The sequence below is a fragment of the Globicephala melas genome, chromosome 13 (genome assembly GCF_963455315.2).
Source record: "Globicephala melas chromosome 13, mGloMel1.2, whole genome shotgun sequence".
In the NCBI taxonomy this organism is placed as follows: Eukaryota; Metazoa; Chordata; class Mammalia; order Artiodactyla; family Delphinidae; genus Globicephala; species Globicephala melas.
This window is the reverse complement of record NC_083326.1, coordinates 13,631,120-13,647,147: the sequence shown is the minus strand read 5'-3', so window position 1 is coordinate 13,647,147 and position 16,028 is coordinate 13,631,120. Positions and strand designations below refer to the sequence as shown.

General features: G+C 44.6%; 1 protein-coding gene across 2 annotated transcripts in view; it reads right to left on the bottom strand.

Moving 5' to 3' along the window:
* The window catches only part of NEDD4L (NEDD4 like E3 ubiquitin protein ligase), a 341,009-nt gene extending 330,612 nt beyond the window's left edge, over positions 1-10,397 (bottom strand). For both annotated transcript variants that reach the window (XM_030868038.3, XM_030868041.3), the window contains exon 1: positions 10,235-10,397. In XM_030868038.3, the coding sequence (XP_030723898.1) occupies positions 10,235-10,282 (48 nt within the window). In that variant the 5' untranslated portion in view covers positions 10,283-10,397. The remainder of the gene's footprint in view (positions 1-10,234) is intronic.
* Positions 10,398-16,028: the final 5,631 nt, after the last annotated feature.

Below are 16,028 nucleotides of genomic sequence, written 5' to 3'. Positions count from 1 at the left end.
TAACCAACCTTTTACCTCTCCCCTCCACTTCCCACCTTGGGAGGCTACTGAAAGGCACAAGTGGCAACGCAACGACCTTGATGTCCTCAGATACAAAGCACAAAGCAGGGCGTTGATAAAATGTGCCCAACTGAGCAAACACTATAATATCTGGATGGAACAAGTGCTCTAATTTTACCCAAAGCCTGAAGCACATGCATTTGGGAGGTTTCTTTCTACCTCATTTTCAGACTTATTCTTATGTTAAGGAAAAAAAAAAAAAGTTTGTTGTAGAAATATAGAAAACATTAAGCAAGCAAAAAAGACAAGAAAAAGTACCTGTAATTCCTTTTCTTAAAGATAACTGCCATTAACATCATGGGTTATATTCCTGGTCATTTTTCCTATGCATAAACACCTTTTTTTTTTTTGCGGTACGCGGGCCTCTCACTGTTGTGGCCTCTCCCGTTGCAGAGCACAGGCTCCGGACGCGCAGGCTCAGCGGCCATGGCTCACGGGCCCAGCTGCTCCGCGGCATGTGGGATCTTCTCGGACCAGGGCAGGAACCCGTGTCCCCTGCATCGGCAGGCAGACTCTCAACCACTGCGCCACCAGGGAAGCCCTATGCATAAACACTTTTAACCACAATAGGATTCTACTGTTTTGGAGAAACAGCACACCCAGTGTTTTGTAACCTACTTTTCCCACGTACTATTATATTACTGTCATCTCCATGTTATTAAATATTCTTCAATATCTCCCCACCCCCTCTCCCATCCTTGTGGCTGCACAATAAATACCCTTCTCCATCTCACTTCTCCCAGCAAAGGAGGAAAAGCTCTTAGTTCCAGCTTAAATGTTCTCTTTCACTGAGAGTGGCATGGACATATAGACACTACCAAATGTAAAATAGCTAGCTAGTGGGAAGCAGCCGCATCACACAGGGAGATCAGCTCGGTGCTTTGTGTCCACCTAGAGGGGTGGGATAGGGAGGGTGGAGGGAGATGCAAGAGGGAGGGGATATGGGGATATATGTACACGTATAGCTGATTCACTTTGTGATACAGCAAAAACTAACACACCATTGTAAAGCAATTATACTCCAATAAAGATGTTAAAAAATATATTTTAAAAAATCATCATGTTGTAGACCTTAAGCTTATACAATGTTATATGTCAAGTATATCTCAATAAACCTGAAGAAATTCCATTTAAAAAAAAATGTTCTCTTTCACTAATAACACGCACTGACAATTAAGACCTCTATTCCAAAGGCAGGCAGCGCAGCCCATATCAACTTCTCAGTTATCCGCAAAAACATACTCTGGAACTCAAAATCAACAGAGTTCAGCTCACTCTAGTTACAGCTTAATTCAAGAACCACGTTCATTTATCCTCAGGAGTTAACAGGCGAGAAGGAAATACAGCCAGTTCCAAGTTTAAAAACCAACTTACTGTTAATTACAGCTGCTTCCTAATCATCACACACAGTATACAAAACACAAAAGGAATGAGAAGAAAGGATAGAAGGAAGCAAATTGATGCTCGGTTTTGCTTTTTTTTTTAAACCCCACACTCCTTCCCCTTTCCTTACCAAATTGCCAATGAAGATGAAGTTAGCACTCTGGTGACAGCCAAAGATAAACCACTGATTAACTGAGAGAGGAAAAAATGGAGACTTAGAAAAGAAAGCACCAACGGATTCCCATTCTTCGAGAGCTGATAGTAGCTGGGAGAGTCGGAAGTATGTAGAGCTTCTAATTGAGCGGGATACACATCCACCCACTTTTTCTCATGAATAGTTAATACTGAGTGCTTACGAAGCAAAGTAAGTCTCTAAGTACCATCGGCTTGCTTTCATTTTCTGGGAAAACCAGACCAAGGTGACTTCCAGCACTAAAAAGCAAAACTTAATACATGTAAATAAAAACTAACCCTTTCGATACAAACATCTTCAGTTAAACAACAGGAAAAGTCAGTAGAGAGGATCCTCGTCGTCTGCTCCATTACCTGGGACCCAAGCCTGTCTTCCCTGGAGTCCCCACATTGGTGACACCTAACACGGTGGCCAATATGTACATTAAAAACTTCAAGTCACACAGATCGCCAAAAACCTGTTTAACTTTGAAGTTTTAAACATTAAAACAGATGCTCAACTGGGGCTGCTCCACGTGACCTCCAGCCAGGTGGGCATGAATTGTCCATCTTTCTTGCTGCAGCTGCCTCACTACTATGACAACCCACAAGGGCAAGTCCAGCTTTACAAAGTGCTCTAAAAGACACGAAGTGTGATCCAGAACTGCGCCTGAGGAGACCAGGAAGAGCCGGGCCTTGAATAAGGCTGAAAATGGGAAATATAATTAAAATATGAAAACTGTATTAACAAAGGCAAGAATCAGAGGCACAAAAAAAAAAAAAAAAAGAATCACAAGAGGCACAGCTCAGGCCCTTGTCGCTGTTCCACAGGATCCCCACCCGGGTCTGCTCCCTCAGTCCGGAGGGACCTAGTCACACAGATGGAACACACTGTCTCCATCTGGAAGACAGAGGTGACCTAAGCCACTCAAGTGGCGCAGTGGTTGAGAGTCCGCCTGCCGATGCGGGGGACACGGGTTCGTGCCCCGGTCCGGGAGGATTCTACATGCCGCAGAGCGGCTGGGCCCGTGAGCCATGGCCGCTGAGCCTGTGCGTCCGGAGCCTGTGCTCCGCGACGGGAGAGGCCACAACAGTGAGAGGCCTGCGTACCGCAAAAAAAAAAAAATTCACTTCAGCATTATCTGGGAAGCCCTGACAAGTCCCGGGTGATGGGCCACCACCCTAACCAGCAATGGGACTATTCCCTGGGTGTGTTCATCCCCTGCATGGGGCCACCATCCCTACAAACCCCGCCAGGGGGCATCTTCACAGGATGGATTTCACGTCGCAGCATTTTACACTAAAAGAAAAGTCATTTTTGAATGGCCATTTTTTCCTGGTGAATAGGAAGCATAAAAAGAATACGAAGTCTCTCAGTGGACGCCTGCCTGCCAAGAAGTCACCAAACAGTGAATTTGATGACAGCAAGGGAATCTGATAGCCTCACCATTAAACTTGGCCAGTTTTGAATCAATACGGGACTCTGAACTCAGGGAAAAAAAGTCGACCAAAGCGTCAAATTCAAGCTCATTACCTGGGACGTGCTTATGTAACACAGCTCTTCTCACCTAAAGCCTAATTCAGGCCACACGGGTTCAGAATAAAACATTATGCCTATAGGAGATCTTATATTTCCATGAAATAAGTGTCCCAGATCTCTAAGCACTGCTTTTCTCTCTGCCGGAACCTGAGCCGCGGTCTTGCCTCAGGAACCAAGAATATCTCCAGCAATTCAATACCCGGGAGTAGTGAAGATTGTTAGTTTCTCTCAAAGTCAATGACAGCAATCATGAAACGGTCTGTACAATGCAAGGAGAATTATTCAGAAGTCCTTATGCACCCAAGAAGAAAGGATGTGACAGTGGTTCTCAAAGGACCTTTCCTGTGTGTTTGTATGTTATGGGGGCTTTTTCCCCCAAATCCAAATGCCTGTCCCTCCCCCAAATTTTAATATGTTCTGAATAAGAGGAACCCTGAAAAACTTGGAAAACAGATGATTCCTGATACTGCCCACAATGAGAAATATCACTTTAAGTGTTTTTAGTAAAGAACTGACTTTTTAGTTAATAGGAGAATATTGTTTTCTAAATCTAGTTTCTTTATCCTCATCTCTAAAGCATCCTCCCATTTCTATATTCCACCAACAAGCAACGCCAACAGTAACATCATTAAACAGAAACAGTACAAACGTTGCCACCTGTAGTCGCAAAATGAAATATATTTGTTTATACTGTGACCTGGAAGAGAAACAATATAAAAACAGAAAGTAACACTGTCACACTTCTCATGCTCTTCCTTAATCCTACGAGCTTAATACTTATCATCATCATATGACTCGTTTATTATTTTAATCCTCTTTTACATGGATTGTCAAAAGATCACTATGTAGTCAGGTTTATTACCAATTCCCAAATCTATCAGTAGGACAGAAACACTTACTCAAAGACCTACCACATCAAAATGCTTAAAAACTCCAGTTAGGGTCTCTTTTGACTGCTGTTACTTGTCTAGGACCCAAAATTCAAAAGCAGCAATAAAACCTGTTTAAACGTCTTCTTAACTCAAAATTAAAAATTTAATATGATCTCAATCTATCACAGAGAAATTAATTTGTTTCTTCCACCAGTCACATACTACCATGTTTTTATGGTATTATATAAATAACTGCACAATACAGAAAGGTTATGAATTATCAATGAACATACAGTTTCTTTCCTTTGGGTGCGTGCAGAAGCAATGTAGCAGGAATTCTAAAGTACTGCTGTGATGATGTCACATTCCAAAACCATTCTTAACGTCAGGGGTTTCTTTCTTGAGATTATTCATATTTCTCCTGAATGTATACCAAGCATACGGATGCTCCCACAATTCCCAAACAACTTTCCAAGGAAGTTTCCTTGGTGATGTGGGCACTCGCTGCATTGAAGAGACAGGTGCCCAGGCCCCATTCAATCACTTCCCTTTAAATTGTATTCTGGGGACTTCCCTGGTGGTCCAGTGGTTAGGACTCTGCACTTCCACTGAAGGGGGCAAGGGTTCAATCCCTGGTTGGGAAACTAAGATCCCGCAAGCCTCATGGCGAGGCCAAAAAAATGAAATATAATAAAATTTAAAATTTAAGTTAAATTGCATTCCACATGGAAAAGAACTTGCAGTCATCTGAGGATTCCCATTTGCCACTCTCCTCATGCCTTTGACCAAAAAATTGTATTCCTTAAGGAAACTACTTTTCAGTGAGGACATAATTCAAATAAACATTCTGACTATAAAATTCAGCAGACTATACATTAGAATGTCAATTTCTTGCAAATTCCATAGACTCCTTGAAGCAAAGAAAAACCAACAGAGAGGAGAATTTAAAACAATACGTTAGGGCTTCCCTGGTGGCGCAGTGGTTGAGAGTCCGTCTGCCGATGCAGGGGACGCGGGTTTGTGCCCCGGTCCGGGAAGATCCCACATGCCGCGGAGCGGCTGGGCCCGTGAGCCATGGCCGCTGAGCCTGCGCGTCCGGAGCCTGTGCTCCGCAACGGGAGAGGCCACAACAGTGAGAGGCCCGCGTACCGCAAAAACAAAGCAAAACAAAACCAGTACATTATATTGGCCGATTTTAAAAACTGCTTTCAAATGTCACCATAAAACCTAGGCCCTTTTAAGATCTGTTTCTCAAATGTTAGCAGTAATGACACATGTAACTGGGGTAGCCCATGTCCTGGGTAGAGAGCTCCCCGACCAGCAGGGATAGGCCTGACTCCGGCAGGCACTTGGAGCTGGAATGAAGGGACAAGGCTTATGTTCCTCTGAGAAGTGGCCTCTCAGCATCCTCCTTCAGATCCAAACAATACCCAAACTGTAATTTCTGAAAGCAATCGTGTGACCATTTTTTGCACAGCTGCAAAGATGGCCTGCAGGGTTTCTCAAGTAATCTCTAGAAAACACACATGGACCACATTCTATACATTAACGACTATTCTCAATTACTCACATGTGGCTAATCAGGTGGCCCAGCAGCTAGGTTCCCTGTTTCTTCTCTGCTGATGTCCACTTAAGAGCATTTCCCTTATGCTAGCCCTTTTCTCTGAGACAGAAGAGCAGGAATCTGAGTGGAGCTGACTTTAAATTATTGACTGGACGTTCCCGGTAGCGCAGTTGTTAAGAACCCGCAGATGGGGTTCGATCCCTGGTTTGGGAATATGCCTCAGAGCAACTAAGCCCATGCGCCACAACTACTGAGCCTGAATTCTAGAGCCTGTGAGCCACAACTACTGAGCCCATGTGCCACAACTCCTGAAGCCCACACGCCTAAAGTCCGTGCTCCGCAACAAGAGAAGCCACCGAAATGAGAAGCCCACGCAGCGCGAAGAAGAGTAGCCCCTGCTCACCACAACTAGAGAAAGCCCACAGACAGCAACGAAGACACAACACAGTCAAAAAAAAAATTACTGACTGATGGGGCGTGGTGTTTGAAACTGATGACCCAGGGTTATCCCAGGCTTCCGGTTAGAGTAAGTAATGAATTGTAACACATCCTTGTTTTCATATTTTAACATCTCTGAAATAATGATGCTTCACGAAATCAACAGTATTATCACAGCTTGACAGCTTTTCTTTTCTTAGTGGTCGATAAAACAGTGGTGCATCTTAAAATTGACAGCATCTTGGAGTAAAGAAAATACTATATCTATGCCAAAGGTTAACCTTAAATGTTTGTTATGAAGCGGGTAACTATATGCAAATGAGCAAGAAGACTCCTAAGACTATAGGAGAAGAAGAGACCGTGGCAACTGTAGCACAGCTGCCACATCTCAAGGGCCACAACTCAGACCCATTAACTTGCCAGGTGAGAATGTAGCCCCAATGAAGTCAGATTTTTACCATTTTCCATGAAAATTCCCAAGATTTAAAACACTATGGAGATAATACTAAGCAGGGTCCCTGGTCAACTGTGGCCAGAAGCCATCAGTTTACAACCCCGGACATTTATCTCCTACATTATCCTGAATAACTTAGTTATGAAGACTTTTCAAGTACTTGGAAGAGAGGGAGCATGTTAAAAACTAGGGTTGTGGAATCAACAGAACTGGGTTCAAATCCTGGCTCTACAACTTAACTCGCTCTGGGTCCTTATGCAGGTCACTTAACCTCTCTGAGCCTCCACTCATCTGTAAATCATAGCACACCTCACTGGGTTCTTACAACAATTAAATGAGACGGTAAGTGCATAAAGGCTTAACACAGTGCCAGGTGTAGAGAAAACATATGAAACGTTAGCCAACTATCGTTATTTGCATAAAATAAAGAGGTAGGGTGTCAAAGTATCATCCCACGTCAGCCTGGCCTTCATCTCTATGCCATTTGTTTCATTCTAACCGCCAAAAATGTAAATGCCATATCTAAGGAAAAAGTTATCAAACTTTCACTCACCAGAAAATCTTGTAAATAAAGGATACCTTTCTGAGATGCTGTAATAAAAGATTTCAGAAGGTTCACAGCAACATTCACGAGTAAACTATGCCAAAATGGGCTGCAGCTTGCCAAAAAATAAACAAAAACAAAAAACCACCAAGGAACTAAGCCAAATGCAGAAACTAGTCCAAACTGTTCTGATTCCAAATCAAATCTGATCCTGGGCCCTGAATCAGAAATTTGCTTAATCTGCTAATCCCTCCAATACCAAAAGCCCTTCGTCTGATAGCAATTTCAAATTTGATTACCTAAATGGACTTAATTTGAATTCGGGTGAATATGAACTATAATTCACCAGAGGAACCCCAGCCAGAAAGGCACAATAAAAAATAAACAGCACATGCACTCACACAAGCAAAGCCCACATTTAATCCCTTTCATTTGACAAGCTGGACAGACCTAGGAACAATGCCCTCTGTCTTGGCATCCCGCGATTTTCTGGGTTAATGCAATGCTTCATCACCAGCAGTGCTTAGAGCTAAAGCGTCTTTCTGTGACGGGATACAACTAAGTGCATGCCAAACACACGATAATGCTTTTCACCAACCTTCAATGAAAATACAAACTTTTATGAAATTTGCTAGGTACGAATGCCTATTTAGCTAAGAGGTTTATAAGGTGACTCTTCCACACAGCAATCAAAATATCTTTGTTTGTGATGATCTACAGCACACCAACTGTATGAGCTGAAGCGAACGCCTTGGGAAAACAACCCTGCTGTTTGTTTCATCAGGCATCTACTTTAAGAGCCTGTTAAAATCTTCCATTTGTTTTCTTACACAGGCTAACTCAGGAAGACAAAACAAGCTGTTCAAATTCAACAATTTCTTGTTAATATTCCACGAAGGCAATCCCTGATCTTCCGAAGGGCAACCTGACAGCATGAAACCTCCCATAAAAAGCAAATACCATAAAAATGTGAAGTCATCAAAACAGCCCTGCCTTTTTTTTTTTTTTTCCTCACCACTGGTAGGACAAGCTGAAAAGGGAAGACAGATGTGACCTGTCTTTTGGAATAGTGTGTGGAACTAAATAGTATCACCAACATGGCCACCACTCAATCAATCAATATAATGTCCTCATCACCTCTTGCTATTCCCTATACAGCCCTAAATTCCCCTCCAGCAACATACAGGAGTGAACCCAGTCATACACAAACACACACACTCACACACACCCTGATTCTGTTTACATTCCATCCTTCACTTTTGCCCTAGACACCAATTAAGATCATCAGTATTAACTCACCTAGACAAAAGTGGTAAGATGTGCTCTGGGTCGATTCTGACACTAACTGTAAATGCAGACAAAGCAGAAACTACACTGACATGCATGTGATTCATTTATCCAGCTGCTTTTCCCAAAACGCTCTTTAAGAATTCTCTTTTCCAGGTATTTTTAATAATAATCATAATAAGTCATTTTTTTAAAAAGACCTAAGATGAAAGGCAGCTGTCTTCATGCCCCTTTGTTTGGGAATGTGTATCTCACCACCTTTCTAAAAGCTCACTGCCTGCCCTCTACCGCTACTAATTAAATGGAGAAGTAGGGAATGAAAGAGTAAGCTCCCCAAAGAGAAAACAGGGAGAGGAGATCCCCCTGGGTAAGTGAAACACTGTTACTTTTCACCCATCCTCAGGTAAGTGCACAAAAGGGGGGGAAATATTTTACAAGAGCCCAGCATGGCAAAATGATCGGTAACGCCAATCACATTATTTGCATTGCGATCATTCTTTGATAAAATAAATACCACAGCAAGCTTTACCTAGCAACATTAAGGGGGGGAACATACCCACAACACCTTCTCCACCCTAAAACACCTATTCCATTACACACTTACGGAGCGCGCGCGCGCATACACACACACACACACACACACACTACCAGGGTGGGAGAGAAGCCATAACGTGGTCGTGTCTATTAACCCCACCCCTATCGCCAGAGAAAGAGGGGATCTCAGAAAAGAAAGGAGAGGAAGAAAGAGAAACCCAGAAATCCTTGAATTTCCAGACATTAACTTATCATGAAATGCACAACCAGGATAGGAAATACCTCCCCGCTGAGTAATGCCTCTCGGGTTGTAAATTCACCTCTCGAAAGGGGAGCCAGACCTGAACGCGCGCCCCGCCAGATGGCAAACCCCTCCTACCTGCTCCATCCAGCTTGCCCGTCACGCCGCGCCAGCGACAGCCGCCCACCCCACTTTTGGCAGAGCAACACACTAATAAGACCCGAGTGTGGCTGGTCGGGAGAGGTCTAAGCAGTGATGTAGCAGGATCTTCTCAAAAGGGGGGAGTGGGAACCCGCGAGGAGAGAGTGAGGGTAAAAACAAAGCCCTTTCCAGGCGAAACGACAGCCTCGGGGGCGTGGCTTACTTAATTCAGTTCATCAATAAAAAGGATCAATTGAGCTTTCCTCTCTCCACCCACCCCGGAGGTGCTGGATCCCAGAGAGGGAAAAAAAAAATGGCAGGGCTGCAAGCTTCCCCCAAGTTTCCAGCAGCACCTGCCCCCATCCTAGATCTCCTCCCCCCACCAAAAAGACCCCGAAATCCACACTCCTGGCTTTAGACTCTGCAAGACAGAGGGTCGGACACGCACAGCTCAGAACGTTTCACTCTCTCCCACCGTAACAAGCACACACGCATCAGAACACTTGCTGACACCATCATTAGAAAGTTCCAGGGGGAGACAATCCAGGTTTTGCCGCGGCCCCGGGCTCCCCCGCGCGGCGCGGGTCTCCAGCCCGCGACCCAGACGTGACACACGTCATGGACTCCCGGGCTGCAGGGGCGAAAGGCGGAAAGTTGCCCCACAGCCCCAAGAGACGCGGCTTGGAGGAAAGGAACACGCGGGCTGAGAAGCGCACGCGCCATCCTTCCACCCAAAGGCGGGGAGCGGCGAGTGAACCCCAGGCTCGCTGGGCGTCGCGCCGCTTTATTTACAAACAATGCGCAGGGCGGGGGGGGAGGGGCGGCAGGCTCAGGGCGGAAGAAGCGAGCACCCCACCGGGACCCCGCTCCCGGACGCTCCCGCCTTTGGGGTCCCCCTGCAGGCGCGGGGGACGCGCACCCAAGGGGTCGTCCCACTCCCCACTCCCTGCCGCCGCCGGACAGGAACCTCCCGGGGAGTCCCGTCGGGAAGGGGGCGCAGCTCACCTCGTCTTCCGAAAGTCCGTAGACCGCCTCCCCAAGCCCGGTCGCCATGGAGCCGGCCCCCGCGCGGGATCAGACGTGCTCCCGGGCTGCTGGGCTGCGGCGCGGGCGGCCAGGTCTTCCCTCCTCCTCCGGGGCCGTCCGGCCCTGCGCGCGTCCCGCCGGGCGCCGGCAGGTGAGGGAGCCCGAGCGCGCGCGCCCCGGCCGCTGCCTGCGCCGCTTCCTCCCGGAAGGCTGCGGGGCCTTGCGGGCCGGTGGTCCCAAGAGCGCGGCGTGCAGCGGGCGGCGGCGGCGCAGCGCCCGCCGGGCTTTCCCTCCCTCCCAGCTCGCCCGCCGCTCTCCGCCCCTCTCCGAGCCTGCTCTCTGATCTCTGGAACCCGGCTCGTCCGCCCCCACGCTCGCTCCCTCTCGGCCCCCGCTCTCCCCGCCCCCTCCTCCGCCTCCTCCCGCCCCGCGCTCAGAGGGGATCCTCCCCGCCTCGCCGGGGCGGGCACAGGCACCCCCCAAGCCAATCACAGGCCGGGCTGGGGGGCGGGCCGCGGGCGCGGGGGTGGTGGAGTTCGGCCCCAGTGCCCACCCCACCCCCTCGCTCCCCTGCGGTTCCCCGCGGACTCCCCAGCCGTGAAGCGGGTCCCCTCGGAGCTGACCCACCCTCCCCTCCCGCTCCCGCTTTCCCTCCGCTTTGGGGAGCGGGCGGGTTGGGCATTTGGGGCCGCTGAAGGCATGTTCCACAAGAAAGTCCATTTCTCTTCCCCGAGGTCTTTTCACCAAGACCCCTGAGCTCGCCGAAATTATTAAAGGGGGGAAGATGGATGTTTCTGGACCCCTTTAAATTGTTGGCAAGCTCCAACTTGGGTGCTTTGTCGGCGCCCCGGCGCCGATCCGCCCGGCCCGGCCGCCAGCCGGGAAGAGGCTGCCCCGGTGTGGCCGCAAGTCGCTACTGCCTTGTCAACCTTACACGGAACAAAACCAACACAGCGCCCGCTCTGAGTACACACCCACCCACTCGAAAACAGCGTGATTCTTTGAATAAAAGGCAGCTCTTTTGTGAGCCGCAACGTGAAATCTCAGACTCAAGTTTAAGGTAATCCTCTGCATATGCAAACCATTAAGACGTCCTATTAGCCACGGTAGGAATTCTTCCCACAACCCAGCTACTGTTTCTCTAGCAAGCAGTTCATTTAATCCATCAGATTTATAGGAACGCCAGAGACTAGTTTAAATAAGAGAGAAATTCGTCACTCGACTTTTTCAGGAAGACTTTCCTTAAATTTAGATGTTAAGTACAGTTGTGGGTTCAAAAAGAAAACAGAAACAACATGCATTTGCCTCTGAAAAAACATCAAAGTGCCCTCTTTGGTATTCGCAGGGTGCCTTTAGGATTTTCATTCAAGTTAGTTGTTTCAGAAAGCAGAACTCACGTGATCCAAACCGCAGCTACTTTGCTAAGTATCAGTTTGTGCCCATGTAGATCGTTTTCGAAAGAAGGGAAACGCTCATCCTCTAACCTAAGCTCTCCTTTGCCTCCTACGACATTACTGTGGCTTAAATGCGTGCCATACTCAGGATTTTCTTTCAAGACAAAGCCTCTTGGAGTCAACCCCGTACTCAGAAGCCTTCCCCACCTATCTTGAGCCATTAAGTCCACAGTACTTAGATGCCACAAAAGCCCAACTGAGAAAAAAATCATCTTTAGGGAGGCACAGTTCAAAAGACAGTTCTCTGTACATTCTGTCCAGACCAAAGTTTTTCAACCTTTTCAGGCCTAGAATATTTTTCTTTTCATGAAGATTTACAAACACACACACACACAGGCACACACCCCTATTCTAATATGCTCTTCACCGTGCCTGTGACTTATATAGTATAGGAGTCCTTGCGTCTTTATCCTCGCTAGCCAGGTCTTTGTTAAGTTCTGTACAGTTTATATTATGGGAGGGAGGGTAATCTTTTTAAATTTTTTCTAATAGAAAATTATAATTTCTAATTACACAGGACACCCTTCCTACAGCCCTAGAGGAGCACAGTTCTGGACTTTATCTTTGGGTGAGGCTGTATCATCTGGGAGCTGTAGGAGCTGTCCTCCTTCCTCTCCCTGTCCTGTTGCCATGATTCTGCTCCAACAACCCCACCAGGGCAGTCTACACCTGCCTGCACTCTGGGGTCATGCCCTTGGCTTTCCCTAAGGGATGATTATGAGAAACTACAATATGAAACTTGCCTTATGTCATGTATTGTAGAGGTGTTTATAAACATGATCTTTCAGCTAGGTGGTTTGTGACCACCTAGAGGGGTGGGATAGGGAGGGTGGGAGGGAGGGAGACGCAAGAAGGAAGAGATATGGGAACATATGTATGTGTATAACTGATTCACTTTGTTATAAAGCAGAAACTAACACACCATTGTAAAGCAATTATACTCCAATAAAGATGTAAAAAAAAAATGATCTTGGCCTCACAGCAAAAAAATTTAAAAATCATGATCTTTAACGTTCAGTGTTTCCTGTAAGAAGACTCAAACAAGACATTTATTTCAGACCTAGGAGGAAAAGCTTTCTTCTAAGGAATTGGTAAGCTTTTCCATGATGGATGACAAGAATTATTTCAAGTAATTTTGTTTTTCTATTAACTTTGGCCACCAGGAAACTCAGGACCCATTTTATGGCCCTAAGTCATAAAAGAACCCCATAAACAACAAAATCAATCCCCTGTGTAATCATGTACCAGCTTTCCCCCAGTACAGTGGTTCTCACCCCTGGATACACAGTTATCATCTGGGGAGCTTTAAAATGACCAGGCACCCAGTGGCCAGCCTAAGAGAATATGATTTCATTGGTTCACAGGACCGATGTAACTTTCATAGGAGCACAGGCAATGGTAGTTTCAATAGCTTCCCAGGTGATGCTAATGTCCCTGTAAGATTGAGAATGGCAGGCCTGGCCAGTGGTTCCCAAACTTGGCTGTACAGAGGAACAGCTGGGGATGCTTAAAATCACTGCTCTGTACCTCCCACCCCCTACACAATCTCATTTAATTGCTGAGGGGTGCCACATGGGCATCAGAAGGTTTAGAAGCTCCCCAGGTGATTCTAATGCGCAGCAAAATCTAGGGATCTCTGGCTCAGACCGATATTCTTTAAGTTTTCCATGATCTTTTCATTTTTCTTTTCAGTTTAGAGGTAATTGCATGTTTTAAACATACTCAAATCCTTTGTGGATGTAAACACATATACTTGGTGTGACTAGTATCAGGGAGCAGTTTTCCCCACCCCCTACCACTCTGAAGTCTCAGATTAGTCCAATTTCTTGCAGGGGGGTAGTTCAGGGAGCACAACCCTTAAGAGAAACTCTTGCTGCAGTCTTATCCAAAGCAAAACTGTCCTTTCATCCTCCAATCAGTTTCACATCTACTTAACAATTATATAGAACCTAACTTGTAGATTCATCTCTGGAATTTCTTCCATTTTGTTGCCCTTGGAGGCTGCCTTTAACATCTTAGATTTCATACCGTGGGTGCTTGGTAAATGCTATTCACTTGGATCACCAGAAGTGAAAAGTTAGCAAGAACAATTTTCAAGTACAATGGGTAATCACAAATAGGGAACATTTTTAATGCTAAGCCTCTACAAATTATTGAGTTGACTTAGCAAGCTGTGTATATCTTAAGTCTGGGAAGTGCCCAAAGAGAACACACAGTGTCACATATCTGCGTGTTTCATATAAATAACACTGTATTTTTTTTCTTTTCAATTTTTGGTATTTTGTATTCTTGAAAAAGAAAGCTCATGAGGCAAACATTTTGAAGATGGACATGTACCTGTAAAACCCATTGTCATCTTGGAACTTAGTGACATTCATTGACACACAGAGGCATCTCACAGGTTTAAGGTGTGTATGATTATACAGGCAAATAAACCATACTTCAAACTTTTGACAAATATAGAGGTGGGTAGCAAAATTTACAATGACTTGTAAATAGCTAATCATTTTGTATAAAAATAGCTAGGCTTTTTAAGCAACATATTTTGAACACCTGTGTGCTATTCATTCTTGCACCCTAAAAATAATAAAATATCTGAGATATAGGTACATGATTCCAGTTTCTTTCCAATCTAACAAAATACCTGCCTTTTATCTGACTATATTAGCTATTTACTTTTATCATTTATTAATATTTATGAAATGTTTGATTTGTTTTCACATTTTTACTGTTTTCTTTCTTATTTTTCATGCATCTTTTTATTGAATTATGCTGTTATTGTTCTTTATTTTCCTATTATATTTGGGATGTTAATCACTGCCTTACTGTTCTTTTCCTGTTTACCTTGGACATTTTACATGCATACCTTACTTGACAAATCAAAAGTTAATATCCTAATCCCCCATCTGAACAATACAAGAACCTTAAGACACTCTTTTTGTTCATCAACTCCTTCCGTGGTATTACTGTCCAATTTCGTTCTGTACTTTTTTTAAACCACCAAATTAGATATTATTTTTATATACAATTTCTTTAGCTTTACCAGTATATTTTGTGGTTCTGTTTCTAAGAATTCCTTGTTGCTTCTTAGACATTCCTTTGAGATCATTTTCTTCTTTAAGGACACCCTTTTGAATTCCTTTAGTAAAAGTCCATCGGTGATAAACTCAGTTTCTTTCTATCTGAAAATGTCTACCATCATTCATGCAAGATGGTGAAAATTATGTATTAGAAGCAGACTGAAAGCCATTGTGGAATGTAGAAGGATGTAAATCAATGCTGTTAATGTGACTAGTGTCACTAATTTTACCCACCCCTACCATTCTGAAGTGTAGGTCTGAAGTTAATTTATTTGGGGGTTTTGGGGGGAATGCAACCACCCTTAAGAAAAACTACTCAGTAGTCTTGCCCAGGGTAAATGCTTGTCTCATTCTCAGTGCTTTGCAGATGCTATTCTGATTTCTGGCTTCCATTGTTGATGATGAATGGGCAGCTTTTAGTCTAATTACTGTTCCTGTGTAGGTCATCTGCTTTATCTTTAGCTGCTCTTTGTTCTTGATGTTCTAAATTTTCTATAATTTGTCTATATGTGATGTTCTTTTTATTTATCCTGTCTAATTATACTTTGCACTGTGGATTTAAATCTTTTATCCTTTCTGGAAAATGCTCAGTTGTCATCTCATCAAATATTGCCCTTTCTCCATTGTCTATATCTGTCCTTCTGGGACTCCAGTTACTCAGATGTAGACCTTCTAATTCTGTTGTCGGTACCTCTTAACCTCTTGAACATACTGCATGTCCTTGTCTGTCTATGCTGCACTCTGAGTGATTTCTTCAGATCTCTCTTCCACTTTGATAAGTATTTCGTTGAGTTTAACTGTTTAACCCATCAGTTGAGTTTTTTATTCAATAATCAAATTTTTCATGTCCAAAAGTTCTACTGAAATTTTTTCAAATCAGCCTCGTCATTCTTTCTTTTTAAAAAATATTTTATTTATTTATTTGGTTGTGCCGGGTCTTAGTTGCGGCAGGCAGGCTCCTTAGTTGCAGTTTGTGGGCTTCATAGTTGTGGCATGCGAACTGTTAGTTGCTGCATGCATGTGGGATCTAGTTCCCTGACCAGGGATCAAACCCAGGCTCCCTGCATTGGGAGCACAGAGTCTTAACCATTGTGCCGCCAGGGGAGTCCCAGCCTCGTCATTGTTTATAGTTTTTTATTTTGTGTTTCCAAATTTTATTTCATTAAACATTTCATAACTAATTTTATATTTAGTTCTAACTAAATAACTTAACAAAATATAAACATAACTTATTTTATA